Source organism: Pseudopipra pipra, chromosome 2, assembly GCF_036250125.1.
Source record: "Pseudopipra pipra isolate bDixPip1 chromosome 2, bDixPip1.hap1, whole genome shotgun sequence".
NCBI classification, from domain to species: Eukaryota; Metazoa; Chordata; class Aves; order Passeriformes; family Pipridae; genus Pseudopipra; species Pseudopipra pipra.
This window is the reverse complement of record NC_087550.1, coordinates 110,288,486-110,305,056: the sequence shown is the minus strand read 5'-3', so window position 1 is coordinate 110,305,056 and position 16,571 is coordinate 110,288,486. Positions and strand designations below refer to the sequence as shown.

The 16,571-nt window shown below is 34.1% G+C and overlaps 1 protein-coding gene across 3 annotated transcripts in view; it reads left to right on the top strand.

Annotated features, from left to right (window-relative positions):
- Positions 1 to 16,571, top strand: part of CFAP47 (cilia and flagella associated protein 47) — a 281,915-nt gene that overhangs the window by 110,409 nt on the left and 154,935 nt on the right. For all 3 annotated transcript variants that reach the window (XM_064646845.1, XM_064646846.1, XM_064646844.1), the window contains exons 45-46: positions 2,386 to 2,551; positions 14,590 to 14,786. In XM_064646845.1, the coding sequence (XP_064502915.1) occupies positions 2,386 to 2,551; positions 14,590 to 14,786 (363 nt within the window). The remainder of the gene's footprint in view (positions 1 to 2,385; positions 2,552 to 14,589; positions 14,787 to 16,571) is intronic.

The window sequence follows — 16,571 nt, the reverse complement described above, 5'->3', positions numbered from 1 at the left end:
TAATATGCAAGGAAAGAGAAAGGTGCCTCAGTAACAGTATCTGCCATCCTTTGCATTAGAAAGTGCAAAGAAAATACCTTGGAAAATCAATAGGTCTTTGAAAAATACCAGGTTTAATTCTGATGGTTTATATACCCTCCCTTCACTTTTAGATAAATTATTCTTCAAAAGTAATTAATCCTGGGAACTGAATACAAATTCTGTTCTTAAATGGTAATAACACTTCCACATTTGGAATATCACGAACCATCACATTGATGAAGTAGAAGTACCTGAAACCTGTCTTGTAACACAGCAGCCTTAGATCTGAATTTAACTCTCACTGAAAAATATTAAAAATTAGAGACATTTTCTCTTGGAAATATTATCCTATGAGACAACAGAGTTTAGTCTTCTGTGTGCTTGCAGGATTTTCTTTTTCCCCTAGGTCTGTCATTAAAAATATTTACATCCTTTACTTTTGTTAGGAAATATTTGAAACGTTCATAGCTAGCAAATATTTGAAATGTTCATAGACTATAATAGTAACCAACTGGCTTTTTTCCTAACTTATCTTTAAAAATGAGGTAGCATGAACAAGGATCTTAAAGTATTTCAGGGATTTTTTAAAATAATATCTCTTCAAGATAATTTCGATGTGTTCAGTGTTCCACCAAAGGTCATCTTAAAATTATTTTTGTCAATTAAAATTTACCAAAACTATGTGAGCATTTTGGATTTTTATTTCAGTGTTGGAAAGTAATTTAGTTGCCAAAATCATGTGTAGGTATGAATTTATATTTGATTATGCAGAAGATCAAGTCAAATTTAAACCGGTAAATATGTGTCGTTCTTTTGATTGGGAACTTCCCATTACAAGTGACAATGAAATCTTTTTCCCACTGGCATTTCAGTCCTATCAGAGAGAAGTGGAACTTGCTATTAATATATCAACTGAATTATTTGCACTTATTGATTTTTTTATTAATTTTGTATGTGAGAGAGAGAGCAATTTCTGTCAACTCTCAGTCTTGTATGATAAAAATTAGTAAACAGTGAGTTCAGATTTTGAACTCACATGACAATTTTTGTTCTTCATCAAACAAGAATATTGAATAATTATCTATTTCCATATTTATTTGTGCCAAAAAAAGTGTATTTGCAACTAAAACTTAGCAGGTTCCCAAAGTCCACATGTACTTTAACACCTTATTGACACTTTGAAGGAATAGAGTAATGGTCAAAACAAAGCAATGGCAGATTGTAAGTCTGCTTTCTAAAACCAGCAAGGGAATGAGAGTTTTGAATTAAAACAGAAAATAAAAACAAAGAAACCCACCACGAACCAAAAGCAGAACACCAGGCTTGTTGATTTGAACAGTAGTTTGACCATATTACCCTTAGTAGTAATCTTGAAGAATAATCACCTTACCTTTAAATTGTACTTTTATGTTCCCACAGTGGATTTTCCTTCCTTAGCCCACTGAAATATATACTGTGATGCCTGCTGTCTTGGCATTGTTTTAAAACAATAGATTTTGATAATAAACCAGTTTTCTTACCAAACCCCTAATATTTCTGTATTTATCTCTTCCCTACACTTGCTTCAAGATAGTTCACAACAGTCATGAATTCAGACTTGTATGTAAAAAATACATGACTAGTTTCAGGTTTGAAATTTGTTCAACTTACAATTACTCTTGAGCATTGCAATTATACTGTGTTCTTGGATTGAAAATAGCAATTTTGAGCAAGTAGTGTATTAAATCATTACATTATTCTTGTCATGGTATCCTACAGAAGTCAAATTTAGTTCATTAAGAGGTTCATATGCTTATATTGACCTTGTCTTAATATACTGTGCTAATCCTTTACTAATATGTTTCATGCTGTTGATTAGCAATGCTTTTTACCAAGAGGAGGAGTTTAGTTGTCCCTAAAATTAATTCTAAATGCCCTAATTTCTAAAATATATTGTCAGCATTAAAATGTCAAAGTTAATTCAGCTAATAGTTATCCCTTGCCAAATATCAAAATTATTTTTCTTTTTCGTTCTTTTTATTACACAGAAACTTTATTAAGTAAGAGAAGAATCATCTTTCTACAACTGATACAAAATACGTTTCTCCCCTTTGCTCCCCTGAATACCTATAAAGGCTAGCAGAGTGGTTTCTGAGGAGGATGTGGGTTTACTGTAAATTTCAAAATGTATTTTTCTTAAACAAATGTTTCAGATGCATGATGTCTTAAAAAATCTAAGACAGTTTTTATTTGGAAGGGTCCCTCAAAAATTGCTATCTAAATTGCTCTAACCGATTCAATTTTAGAATTATAATTTTGCATTTCTTAACCTGAAAATATTATGAGATGATTGTCCATATTGATACATTATTCCTTCACTTGCAGAAATGTGCCCTTCTGAAACCTCGTAAATACCCCACAAAGTACGTGGATTACAGTGTGGAAGTGAGCATGAAAGAATTTTTTGAAGTTCCTCATAAGTTCTCTATTCCAGTATTGCCATCAACCAGAGTTAATTTGGAAGCAAAAGACTCTTCATCCCAGAGAACAGGTAAGAATAGTCTCAAAGATGAAGAATTTGGTTCGATTCTTTTGCCACGGTAATTTTTTTTTTAAGGTTTTTCTAAATAGATACAGAAAATGATCTTTCTTTCCTTTTTCTATTGATCAAATCCTCAACTTTGTCTTTTTTGTCATTACCCAAGATCTAGATATGAGCTCAAACCAGTGCTTTCTGCTTGCTCTTGGTTTTCTCAAAGGCACAGAAGTACAGGAGACTTGCTTGAAAAGAGAATTAATGTCATCTGTTTATATGGCAGATCCTGAATTTGAGCTCATTTCTCCCTGACCCTCATCAGTGAAGAGCTGTGCCTTAGACTTGAAGAGTGGTCTTGTCAGCTTTGGTCACTCTCTGTCATCTCTAATTTTTCTAGTATCTTAAATTTCATACTGAAATCTTAATTGTTTTCTTTTTTTGTTTGTTTGTGTTTTTTTTTTTTCTTGGCTTTCATTTTGTTCCCTGCTTTGGTAGTGGATTTTTTTTTTATTGCTTTATTTAAAACTATAGAGAACTTTAGGTTGCATTTTGTAAAAAAAAAAACCAAAACAAAACCCAAACAACAACTTGAGTGCCTGAGGGAGCTGGGATTGTTTCCTGGAGAAAAGGAGCCTCAGGCTGGAGCTTATCACTCCCTACAACTACCTAAAATGCGGTTGTAGCCAAGTGGGAGTCAATCTCTTCTCCCAGGTAACAAGTGACAGGAAAAGTGGAAATGGCCTCAAGTTGCGCCAGTGGAAGTTTAGGTCAGATATTAGAAAAAATTTCTTCACCAAAAGCAGCATTGGAACAGGTTGTCCAGGGAAATGGTGGGTTCCCTGGTGGTATTTAAAAGATGTGGAGATGTGGCACTTAAGGACCTGGTTTAGTGGTGGGTTAACAATTGGACTCAGTGATCTTAGAGGTCTTTTTTAACTAAATGGTCCCATATAAAATTTCTGTTTATATTATGGCTAATGTAATGTCCCACAGGTAATGGATAACAACACAAATAATCTTTGGTTTTGCTACTTAAAGTAGTGATTTTCTTAGTGGATTTAATAGACTTGAATTATAGACAGTCCACCCATAGTTTTGTTTCATCTGTTCTTTTCTTGATCAGTAGGGTCCTTCTGCAGGTTTCTGCAGTTCACTTCTCCAAGTGTCACTGGAATCAGTTGTGCTTTCATGGTGTACATTTGTTTTCATGCTTCATGTATACCTTGTGGTTTTTGTTTCTTTCTGGAATAATAATAATGAAGAATTTCTTTGGTTTTTTGTTCAGACAAGTCTATTTGTTACAGGTACATTCTTATTCAATTACAGTATCTGTGCTATAATACATTTAGGGTGTGTTTTTTGGAAGATGGCAGCAATAGTTGTTGCAGTACTAGAAGCAAGACTGATGAGTGACTACAGGACAAGCAGTCAGTAGAAACTGTAGAATAGATGTAACACTCGTTGAAGGCTGAAACATTTAATGTGTGACAGAATATTTAAATCCCAGTTGAAATTCTTTTGTTGCCAAGTTAAAAATTAAATGTGTGTGTTTGTAGCAATTAAAGCAGAGGTGAACTAAATAAAAGTCATAATGGCTATGAGTGTAGGAGATTCTTTGAATTGCACTGACAAAGAGGGGAATACCAGCTGGAGGGGAGAAAGGAAAATCTACACACACAGATCTGATGACATAACAAGATCTCCACCATGATCTCAGAGCAAAGGTGACCAGCTGGTAGGTCACTGTTGCTTAGCAATTTCTCAAATTATTTCATAAGTTGAAATGTGAATGAATATATCTGAAAAAAATTAGAATATTAATTACAAAAATGTCATAAATAAACTACATTACAGTAAGGAATTAGTTATTTTGCTCTTAGTTCATGCTGCTTCTTTATCCATTAAAGGATATTATACAAATATCTGAAAGAGTGCTTAGATTTATGGAGAAAAACAAATGTGAAAGCAAGCTAACTAAAATCAATCTTTGTATCAGAATTTCTTAGACTGCAGTAGCAGGAAGTGTGTAACCAATATTTTAAGAACTCTGCCAAAAGGGAATTAGAAGGTAAAAATCAATGCCACTTTAAACATTTTCTTGTAGAATAGATCTTGTTAAAAAACCTTATTACATTTTTGGCAGTATTGCAGATCAAATAGATAAAACGAGTACAATATGTTTACCTTACTTCCAATGTGATATCTCGATCAAAACCCAAATCATACAGGATATTTGTATGGATCTAAAATAATACATTGGCCAGATTTAAAGGATTTAGCAAGTGCTGTTAGTTCATTACTGGAGAGTCATTGGAAAGGGAGTCCTTAGGAACAATAAATAAATATAAACTACATTTTAATAATTTGAAAGATTACGTAAAGACTTTGTTGAGTTAGCAATGACACAGATTTGATGAAAGAAGTTAGTTGGAACTGTTACATAGTTATAAACTATGAATTTTAGTGTAACCAAACATGTAGTAGTATATGTGGAAGAGTCTGCATGCTAAACCAGGGGAGAGGATGGTTTTGGAAAGCAATTGTTAGTGAAAAGGACTGACAGTCATGCAAAATTTTTATCTCAGTGAGAGCTCTTTCTTAATGTTCAAATGGCCAATGAGATCTACAGATAAATTAGAGGCATAAGGACTGGGTAGGTGATCTTGTCTCAGTACACAGTATTGGCAGAAGAGCTAGTACAGAAGTGAAGGGTCTCGTGCCTGTGAGTTTATGGAAATTCTGAAAGAATTTGAAAAAGGCAAACCACAAAAATGTTCCAGTGCTCGAAAAGAAAGCTTAGAGAAAGGGCAACCTCATGATCACTTTGAATTCTATGTGTCTGCTGAGCAATTCAAGCACAGCCCCTGTAGTGTGTCAGTGTTATGTGACCCAAGGAGTCAGAGTCATTAAGGTTGGAAAAGACCTCTGAGATCATCGAGTCCGACTGTTAACCCGGCACCACCGTGTTCACCACTAAACCATGTCCCTAAGCAACACATCTACATATTTCTTGAACTCTTCCAGGTATGGTGATTCCACCACTTCCCTGGGAAGCCTATTCCAATGCCTTTCAGCGAAGAATTTTTAGTAATATCTCGTCTAAACCTCCCCTGGCACAGCCTGAGGCTATTTTCCTTGGTCCTGTTGCTTGTCACCTGGGAGAGACGTGTTGATCTGGTCTCAGTATTTTTCTTTTGTAGACTAAATTGTAGGCTATAGTTAGATATATATGATGTTACAATTTCATTGTCCTACTTTTCAATAAATAAAGTGCAGAACAACTAAAAATCAAGAATTAAATTTTAAATTATTATTTGGCATGTATCGTTCTTACTGTCAGAATGATACTTTTCAGTGTTTTCAGATAGCTAGATAAAAACATTTGCCCATGGTGTATTGTTGTGAACTTTTCGTGTTAGTAACAATTTCTCATCATCATCATCATGGCTAGGCTTCGCGAACGAAGATTTGGGAAGGCTCTATCCACATTTGTTACAGGCACGCTGGTGGCTTATGAGGCCAATACGTGACAGACATATCCGATTGCAAAAGGCACAGCAGAAAGATTCCTTAGATGGTGCATTCTGCAATACACGGTTCTTTCTGCGTTGCCTTTTTTCCTTGAGGGTGATCCTGCGTGCTTTCTCAAAGGCATCAGCTGCGTTATAGATGGTGTGTCTCCAGGCCTCCCGATTTGAGGCCAGAGTGGACCAGTTATGGTGATCAATATGGCCAAGGCAGAGATGTTGTTTCAGGGAGTCCTTGTATCTTTTCTTCGGGGCTCCTCTCATGCGGCAGCCAGTGGCAAGTTCACCGTAAAGCAAGATCTTAGGGAGGCGGTGGTCCTTCATCCTGGAGACATGACCTGCCCAACGCAGCTGTGTTCTCATCAGCATGGCCTCAATACTTGTGATAGCTGCTTGCTCTAGAACAGATGTGTTGGTGACATAGTCTGACCAGTGGATGTTTAGAATTGTATGGAGGCAGCGTTGATGGAAGCGTTCTAAGAGACGCAGGTGGTGGCGGTAGATGACCCATGATTCAGATCCATATAAGAGAGTCGACAACACTATGGCTTTGTAAACACTGATCTTGGTGCTTTTCTTCAAGTGTTTATTACGCCATACTCTTTTATGGAGTTTTCCAAAAGCACTGTATGCCTTTGCTAATCTGTTGTCTATCTCTCCGTCAATCTTACCATCTGATAACAATTTCTAATATTTTTTATTTTTTTTTTTTTTATAATTACACGAAGCATTTTAAAATTTGGATTCATATTTTTTCATGACCTGTGGACAACCTTATCTCCTTCTTTCTATGATTTCTAAACATTATCTCATATACTTGCTCAGCAGTGGGATTAATCAACTCAATGTTTTTTGAATTTTATTAATTTATTTATTTGTGTTTCTAAAGCAATTTCCTATGGGCTTAAGTCTGTTCTTCAAAAAAGCATTACCGGTAATTCTGTTGTTTCTTCCTAGTATTCCATGGTCTATGGACTGTAAAAATTTTTCTGCATCTTAGAGTTGCTTTATTTTTATGAATAAAGTCTTAATCTTTTAAAGCAAAATTGCAGTCTCTGCCCAATAACAGCAACAACAAAAAAAGTTGTCCTTTTGTTTTACTGTTTACATTTTCAGGTTTTATTCTAGCTCCTTATGTTGACTTTCAGAGTTCAGTTCTATGACTTAACTGGCTGTATAGTAATAAAAATTGAATTAAATTTGGTTGTCTTAATCATTCAGGTAGTGAGGCACAAGTGGGATTAAAAAGTATTAAGTGGTAGCATTCCTTTTTACTCTTCCTACATACAAAGGATTTATTTAGAGTATGATTCTATTTCAAAATGTGGTTCTGAAAAATCATAATGTATGTCTTTATCTTAATAGTTTTCATTCCAGCTCTATCTATTGAATAGCTGTTTCTACTATATATATGTATTAGCAGAAAGTTGTTTTGGTCTTGCAAAAAGTGAGAGGGATTTAAATATTACACTGCATGCATTTCTTTTGTGCTGCAATAATGAATTCAATGGAGAATAGTTATATTTACTGCAGGGTTTTTTTGTACTGTGAAATAAAACTGGGAAGACCTCTTTTATATTGTTGTGAATAGATTTATTGCTGTGGTGAAGAAGGATGGTAATCCTCAGAAAACATATCAAAGTATCCTTTACCTCATTCTCTGGTCAGAATTGAGATTCAGAAGATTTAGTGAAATCTGGAGTCTACCTAGAAGAAGAAGATGTGAATAGACAGGAAAGGCTTCAAACTTACTTGAAAAATGAAGCCTTTTGGAGTCAGGATGTTCATATATGATTTAGATTTTAATCAGTGGACTCTGACATCTGCTTGCATGAGTGTCAGTGTCAAGATTTCCTGCCATGCAGTCTTATTTTACAAAACTGTATCTGTATAAGTGAGTATGCTCTTCCTGCAAGTAAGGAGAATGTTTGGTAAGTCAGAGCTATTATATTATCTTTGTTGAATAGATTATATAAACATTTTATCTGCTGTATATTTGCTGATCCTGTCCAACAGCACAACACCTGCTATGGTTGGGAAAGAAAGAAATTGCTATGCAATTTGGGGTAGAACTGTGAAAACCAATACAAAAGTCAATGCTATATGTTGTTTTCAGCAGGTAATGAAAGACCAGCTTTAACTAAGTTTTAACTAAGCAGAGCAATTTACTGGGCAGTGGAGTTTATTTGAAAAACATGGATTTTATGCTGAGTGCTGTTATGTGTCAAAGATGAAATAGCATAGGCTGGAAGGGGAGGGAGAGCTTTGTTTTGAAAAGTGATGTCTCCCATAATATTCAAAAAATCTGCAAAGCAGCAGAGCACCTCTCACACAGTGAGAACTAAAGCTGTCAACCTTACTTCCCCCTCCGTGTCTTTCTGACTTCGGCTCCCTTGCTCTTTTATTAAGGGATTTTTCAAAAAAATTTTGAAAAACATGGCTCCATGAATGCCTAACTGGAAAAATAAAGTGCAGATATTGAAAAGTGTTATTACTATTTTATGAAAGGCAGCATATTACGGGAACATCACATCCAGAAGGAAAGGTTGCAAATGAGGGAGAGTTCAGCCAAGTTCTATAGTAATTATTTCAAGGTCTTGAAAGATTGAATACCTTGATCTTGCAGTGATCTCTGAGGGAAAGAGGTCCTGCTCAGGTTACCTGTAAGTATTTAAAAAGGGAAAATATATCTGACTGTAAAGACTGTGAAAAGCTCTTTGCAGAAAGCATAGCACTTTCTACGTAAGACAGAGATTTGTAATGAAACAATTTGTGGTACCTGTAAAATTATGTGAATTTGAGGTTTGTTAAATACTGACACAAACTCAATAGAAGCAACAGTCTTTTTACCACTCAGTCTTTTAAAAAAGAAAGTGGAAGCTTTCCTAAGATACACACTTCTGCTCCAACTGTCAGGTTAGGGCTTAATATAACAATTTTTTGATGAAATTTTAGGGTTAAGATAAACATCCAGTAATATGTCATCTGGTGTTAAATAAGAATTTATCTTAGAGTTTGGAAATTAATGAATTTTCTGGAATAGTCTGTGCCTTAAAATATATAGTATGGTGACACTGGGGGTGGCTCTCAGTAATGGAAAAAAGAACCTGTAGAAATTCCTGAGACAGAGCATCGCACATAATTGCACGTGACAGTTCATGGCTACCATTGCATCTGAGTACTTTATAAGAATGGCTTCCTATTTATTTGGTTTTCTTTTCTTCAGACTTTTTTTTTTTGTTTGTTTACAATCTTCTGTCTTCAAAGGACTTTAGATTACCACTTGTACTATCAGCAGAAACCTGATAGCAATACCTTTGGATAGAAGCATTTTAAAGGAAAGAAAATATATGGGAGTAAATGATTGATAACAATTGCTGTTCAAAAGCATTTCAACAGCATGTTGGTAACAGCATATCAATACTTTATTTTATGCCTTGCAAAAATAAATACCAGTGGCTGTTGTCATGTAATGATAAATTTACAAATATATTCCATCAGTAAAGAAAAAAATTATGCAGTTCTATGAGATTTTTTTATCCATTTTAATTTTCAGAGGGATATGCACCTAAGCAAGCATGTCCTGATATACACTTACTGCATTTTATTATCATGTATGTTGATGAACTTTTCTAAGGCAAGCATGTACTGAGAATGCTTTTTACCATGCCATATGATTTATTTTCTTAGTTTATAAAAATAACATAAAAAACCTAGGTGTGAAAATAGAATTAAAAACATTTTTTTTTTTTTGATGGCTAGGTTGTACTATTTTGCATTAAACTTGTCCAGGAAGAAATAAAAGCTCACAATGCATTCTCAATGAAAAACGTTGTTCCACCTTGCTATCTAATTTAGATTCCATATCAAAAGCTAATATTAGAGTTCTGTTGCCTCTTACTACAGTATTTAACAGTGTTGGCTCCCTGCTGCTATACTTGCAAAGAATGTCCAAAAAGAGCTCTCTATTTTAATTAATTTTCTTTTTTTTTCCTTTCTTCCTTAGTGAATTATGAAAAAGCTTTCTCTATGGAACTATCAAGAATTGTTAAATGTTTTCTACTTTCTAGATAATTGCTCCTACAGTTAATAGATTCAGATATTTTTAACTTTTTTTGCTTGCTTCTGTTAAAACTGGTTTACTTTTTTTCTCTTTTTTTTAAAAAGAAAACTTATTTACTCAGAGAATTCTAGATTGCAAAAAGAAAGGAACCACACCACAGAAGTCTCTACTTAGCTCTTGTTATATCTTTTTGCTATAAAGCCTGCATTACTAATTTTACATTAACTTACTATTTTGCAGTGAGTGATATGAGACTTGGTCTTTGATTCTCTCTCCATGTAATACTTTCTTATGCATTTAGTGCAGTCTTTCAATAGTTTTGAGCTCTTCTCTTTGTAGGAAATTTTGTTTAGTCTTCTGTCTTCTCCTCTCTGTTGCTTATTTTTTAAAGATCTCTCAGCCACTTCTTTCAGGTCACAAAGAATCAGTTTTGAATTTTTTTGTAAATTTGGTGTGTAAATTCTAGAGAGAACTTAGCTCTGACTTCATTGTGATTTTAGATCGAGAGTCTTTGAATTATTTCCTCAATGTAATTCTTTATAATTTGGCTAATCCTTTTTGGTAGAGGCTATTCATCAGATGACTTAAGAAAGCACCTAAGCATTACAATATTTCTGAAGTTGTATTAAGCAAACTTTTTACTTGGCAGCGTTCCAGTTGCCCATCGGTGTAGTGACTGCTTGTTTCTAAAGTGCCTGTGAGTATTCTTCAGAAATATTAGGGGGCAATGATTACTAAACAACCAATCCCCAAGAATCTCTTTGTTTTGCTTTTTTGTAGTGACATGCAGCTCCTCACTGGCTTCTGAATGTGACACACAAACATGACTGCTGAGTGCCCTGAAAAAACTGTCTCCCATTTGCAGTTTTAAATCAATTAAGGAAAACCTGTGATCGTTCTTTTTTTTTTTTTTCCCAGTAGATTTTCCTTTTCTGGTTGATAAAATGTATTTAACTGTTTAGATGTGTAATGATATATTGTATTTAAGTGAAAAAAGAACCTGTAAACAGTAGGTTTTTTTAGAAACATACAAATCTGTTGTATTCAGATAAAGTGAGAGCAAATCAGCAAATAAACATACACAGTGATAGAAAAAATTTTAAAACCTATTAGCATTCATTAGGGTATATTAAAGGATGGTGCTTTTTCAAGACTACTGAGTAGAGTGATTTAATTCAGATGAGCTCATTTGAAGACCTGATATATAAACAGAAGTCAGAATGGTTGCTTATTTAACCTTCTAAGAGTCCATACCTGAACATTCAGTTCTCGGGTTAATTTAACCATTTATTTGTGACACATGCATGGTGTCAGGGGCTGAGATAAGTTCACTGAGAAATTTAGCTTTGAACTTCTAAAAAGATAGAACCATCATTGTTGAACAAAAGCCATTATAATGTGCAATTAGTTGACGACTGCTGAAGGCCCATACTTTGCACCTTCAGAAATAATACCAACAGAGTGTGGTATGGAAGAGTAGCATTTCTATTCTTACTCATGCCCTCCTCCCACAGTTTGCAATAGGACTAAACAGCGAACACTCTACGAAGTGGTTTTATTACAAACTTGGAGAATATGTTTTTTCTTACATTTTAATGTCAAAACAACTGTCATTACTTTTCTTTGAGAGGTACTGTTTGTTGGCTTATGCAGTTAGAGGACTAACTTTGAATTCAGGTCAGGCAGACCTAAAATGAGGAGTTATAAGATTTTTAAGAACCACAAGGCATGGACTGTTAATTCCGGATGATGATCAGATTGTCTTTTGCAATAAGTAAATGGCACAAGTAAATGGCAGGTGCCAGAGAACATGACCAATGTCTACGTGCTGTAAATTAGCTTTCCAGGAATGTGTGCTATTCAAGCTAAAAGTTTTGTTTTTTTCAAATACTCCTGTTTTGACAACTGCCTCACACTCAAATATGATTGAGTAAATGTTTCCCATAGGTTTTTTTCTGACATAATTCTATAAAATAAAATGGTTGGCCGATTTCATATGGAACATCTCCCTGTCAAACAGTAAATATCCTGTGTATAACTGTAACAAAACCCTGTACTGTTCTGCCTGACTTTTCACTGTGAAGAAATGCTTGCAGGCTCTGCTTCCTCTTACATAGAAACAACATAAATGTTGCCCATTTCTTACTGTTACTAATTTTTGTCTCCGAAGTTGTTAGGCAAGTTTTGACCCAATGATTTATTTTCATTAAATCTTTAAATGTATTCCTTGATTAATCTTTGTTGAGTATCTTATGAGGCTTAGGAAGAAGAAAACATGCTACACTGAGACAATTTTAAGCCCAGTTTACTTTATGGTATTTAAAATTAGCATGAAAAATGTTTTGCAGGAAAAAAAAGTGACCTTCACCGATAATTCAAAGACAAGTGATTTCTGTCATAATTTCGATTTGAAGGTCCTATCTCACTTCAGAAACCATATCTTATTGTAGAAAATACTTATCATGCTAAATAAACATCACCTATTTGTTTGCTTTCCTTTTCATTCATTGTAATTGAGCATAATATTTCAGTTGTTCAACTTTTCTTCAGTGTATTTTTAAATGCATAAGAAACAATACTTTTACCAAAGTAATGCCAAACTAAATACTGTAAATATGGAATATTCTTTTCATGGGTTTTCTTTTAAAATTTTTTTATAGGAGACACTTCTGTTTGAAAGTGTTCATTTCAAATATGGGTCCAACTCAGAGAAAGATAACCCTAATTATTAGTAATTAGAATTTTCATTTAGTGCAAGAAAGTAAAACTCATACCGAAATATTTTGGAATTTCCAGTATGCTGAATTACCTTTCTTCAAATACATGTTTAAACATCTACTTTATCTTGAAATAGAAGTATTTAAAATGTGTAGTTTAAATTTTAAGTAAATATTTTGTTTCAACATCCTAAAATACTTCTTGTAGACAGGACTGTACTAATGAACTGAGGAATGAAAAAGGCAGTTTCATTCTTTGCATAACTGATAAACTCAGGTCACTTGTATGGGATAGCCCATAGGGATAATAACTTAATGATAAAATGGAAAAAATAGTAATAATTAAAAAACTACCAGGCCATTAATCTTGTCTTTAAAAGAGAACAAACTAATTATTTCAGAGAGGGTTAAACCTGAGGTGCAATTTATAATCTTTCTGATAGTCTAGTAATGTTGAAAGATTAATAATGTCAGTCTGTACAATTTGTCTGTTGAACTTCAGCTATTTTTGTGGAAAAACCGAAGCAGTGATGACATAAGGCCACAAGAAAACTTCAGCTGGGGGTTCATTTTCTGAGAGGTGAAACCTGAATACATCAGGGAGCACCACTTTGTGGAATAGAAATAGCAGCATTGCAAATGAAGACATATCATCAGAAAGTAAGCCAAATAAGGGAGAAAATGGAAAATTCCACAAGAATTTGTTAGGTGTTCTACCTCAGAGAGAAGTGAATTGTTTGGAGCTTTATTTGTAAGGTTCTCTTGTGTCATTATATTGTATCTGACTTTCCTCGTTCTCTTTTCCAACTTTAGGAATTGGTTTCTGACTTTGAAAAACAGTGAAGAGAAACAGTCTTTGTTACATATAAAACTACAGCAAAGTTTTTCCAGCTGCAATCTCCATGTGGTGTTTCTGGTTTCCTAGAGACTCTTGGGAGTGGGGAGCTCTTTTTATGGCAGTCACTGAAGTTCCTCATGTACCTTCCTTTCTCCTTAGGAAAGAGTCCTACAAGGGCTAGTGAGGGGCTTAAAATACTGTGAGTCTGATCTTTTCTGTAAGCAAGAACAGAGGAAGCCTTTGTAGAGTCTTGTTACATCTGACTCTGTGCAAGGATTGACAGCATTTGTATTGCTTCTTCCTTGCTCTAGAGATTATGGTGGGGAGTTTTTCTTATGTGTTGTGGACTGGGGAAATGTGACTTTTTGTGATTTTGTTTCAACTTGGACACCCCTGCAATTTCAGAAACTCTCCAAAATTTGGCACAGAAAAAGTCTAAAGGGGTATCGTGAGAACTACTATGTTTAACAGAATTCCTGTAATTGTTGGAGCTACTCTTACCCAAATATACTGTATTATCACTGGTATCTCTGGTGGTAACTGTTGACAAAAGTGTAGTAACTAATACACTACTGTTTTATATTTACAGAAATTCATATATTTTAAACTTTTCTGCTAGATGTAAGAAATCTTAATACTTCTCTCTGTGCACTACTAAAATCAATAGAAAATATTGTTCACATGCTTCAATGTATCACTTTTTAGGAAAACAAAAATGTGGCTATGCTTATATGGTAGCACTCCTAAAATTCCATTGCCTGTTGGAAATTGCTGCAGGTAGTGCTGAGGAGACTCTCCTAAAGTTTATTGGAAATCTCTTCAGATTCTGCTTGTGAATTCGATGTTTCTGGAAACCTTTACAACATCCTTTGTTTTGTTTTGTTTTGTTTTGTTTTGTTTTTTTTTAGATGGAAGTGATACAGTTGGGCTGCCTATAAAGTTCACTCCTCCGGATGCTGGTTCCTACCACTGTCAGATTCTTCTGAAGTCCCCCTGCGATGTTCGTGTCTATGAGATTGAATGTGTAGTGAGTAAAGACAGAGTTGAGGCAGAGCTTGAATTTCTAACTCCAGCTTACCAGTCAGTGATTCAGAATATTCCAATTGTAAGTTCACTTTACTATTACAAACTAAACTAAGATATAGGATTTAAAAAAAAACTGCATTCCTGATTAATACTGTTAAAAGTCACAATTGTGAAATGCACAAGTGTGTGTAAATACTGACTTGAGTGTTATTTCTCAAAGTCCATACTGTAGATAATATAAAGCTTGTTAGGAAAAATGCTTCAATTAACAGTTGGCTGGGCTTAATTCTAATGTTTCAATTCTGGCAATTTTAGTCTGTTACTGAATAATGTTATCACAAGAAAAGTGAAAAAATGAATTGTATAACCTAGGGAATAAATGCACTATTTCTGAAGAGGAAAAAAAGGAGAGATGTTGAGGAATAAAATAGAAGAACTAGATTACATACAGTTAAAAAAATATGGTAAGCATAGACAGCAGATTGTTTATGCTTTTATCATATCTACTTTGTATATGAAACCCTTGACACATGAGGAGTAAGAGCAAAGAGTGAAAATGGATGCAATATGATCTCAATACGATCTCCCTCAGAAAATTATTCATCAAATTTCAGATAACTTTTCCCATTTAAAATTAAAAAAAAAAATAGGGAAGGAGCTTAATCTGTGAGAGAAGGGATAAAGTTTCTTTAAGAGATAAAACCAATTGAATGTTTCCTGAGATTTGAACTACGGTTTGGTTTATGTACTTGATAGAACTTTTTGATTGCAGAGCCACTGAAGAATACTAGTGTCTTAATTTGTAAAGAAATTATTCTGAAATTTGGTAGTCAAAACAGTGGGGGCAGATTCAAACAAGAAGACTTAATATCTGAGGAAAGACTGTACTGTGGATGTTCTGCCAAATAGTGAGAGTAGACAGAGAACTAGTTCATTAGAAATAAAGAAAAAAAAAAGTAAAGAAAATGAAAGGTAACTATATTACGGTGCTGTCTCTTCTTGCAAACACGTTTTAACATATTAATATTTTATTTATTAATACTTGATTTTTTTGAATGTTACATTAGCTTAAAAACAACTGATGCATAACACAGAAGCGTAAGGGGTTTTTCCATCTTGTTTAAACAGACAGTTTCTAAATAGATTTGCTTTATTCTTTTGATGGTTTTATTTTTCACTTCAGAGTGTTCCTAAGTACATGCTTTTAAATGTCATGCAGGGGAGTTATGCTTTTATACTTTTAAGTCCTGCCCATTTTCTTAGCAAGGAAATAAAAAGTACCCCAATTAGAGCATGTACTCTGCCTGTGTGAAAGAGGGAATGTTAGTCTCTCTCTTTCTATAAAATGCATATACATGATCACAAAGTCTACTCAAAGTATTATACCCTAAATTTGCAAAATTAAACATTGATGGACAAACAAATATGAAAATGTGAAGTTCTTCCTGTCCTTTTACATCGTAAGGTTAATTTTCGTGACTGTACATTATTCTTTTCACAAGATTTCTTTCATGTTCAGTACAAGAAATGTGTTACTCTTGTAAGGAGTTAGATACTTTACATTTCTATATGCACTTATTTTAGTTGGAGCTTCTCCATCACAAATTTTTGCACATTTTTATGTTAGCACTATTGTATATGTAATTTTAATTTTTCAACTTTGAAATATTCTATGGAGAAAGACAGATGCTCATAGTGAAAGTGAGGGTGGGATTGTTCAATCTGCTACACATAGTTTCTTGAACCAAATATTTAGTGTTCAAAGCACTTTTTGCAGACGTGAGCAGACAAACGTGTGTGTTAGGTGGAACACTGTATAAATGGAGCAAATAAAGTTGTCAAGTGGTTTGCTTAAAGCCACACA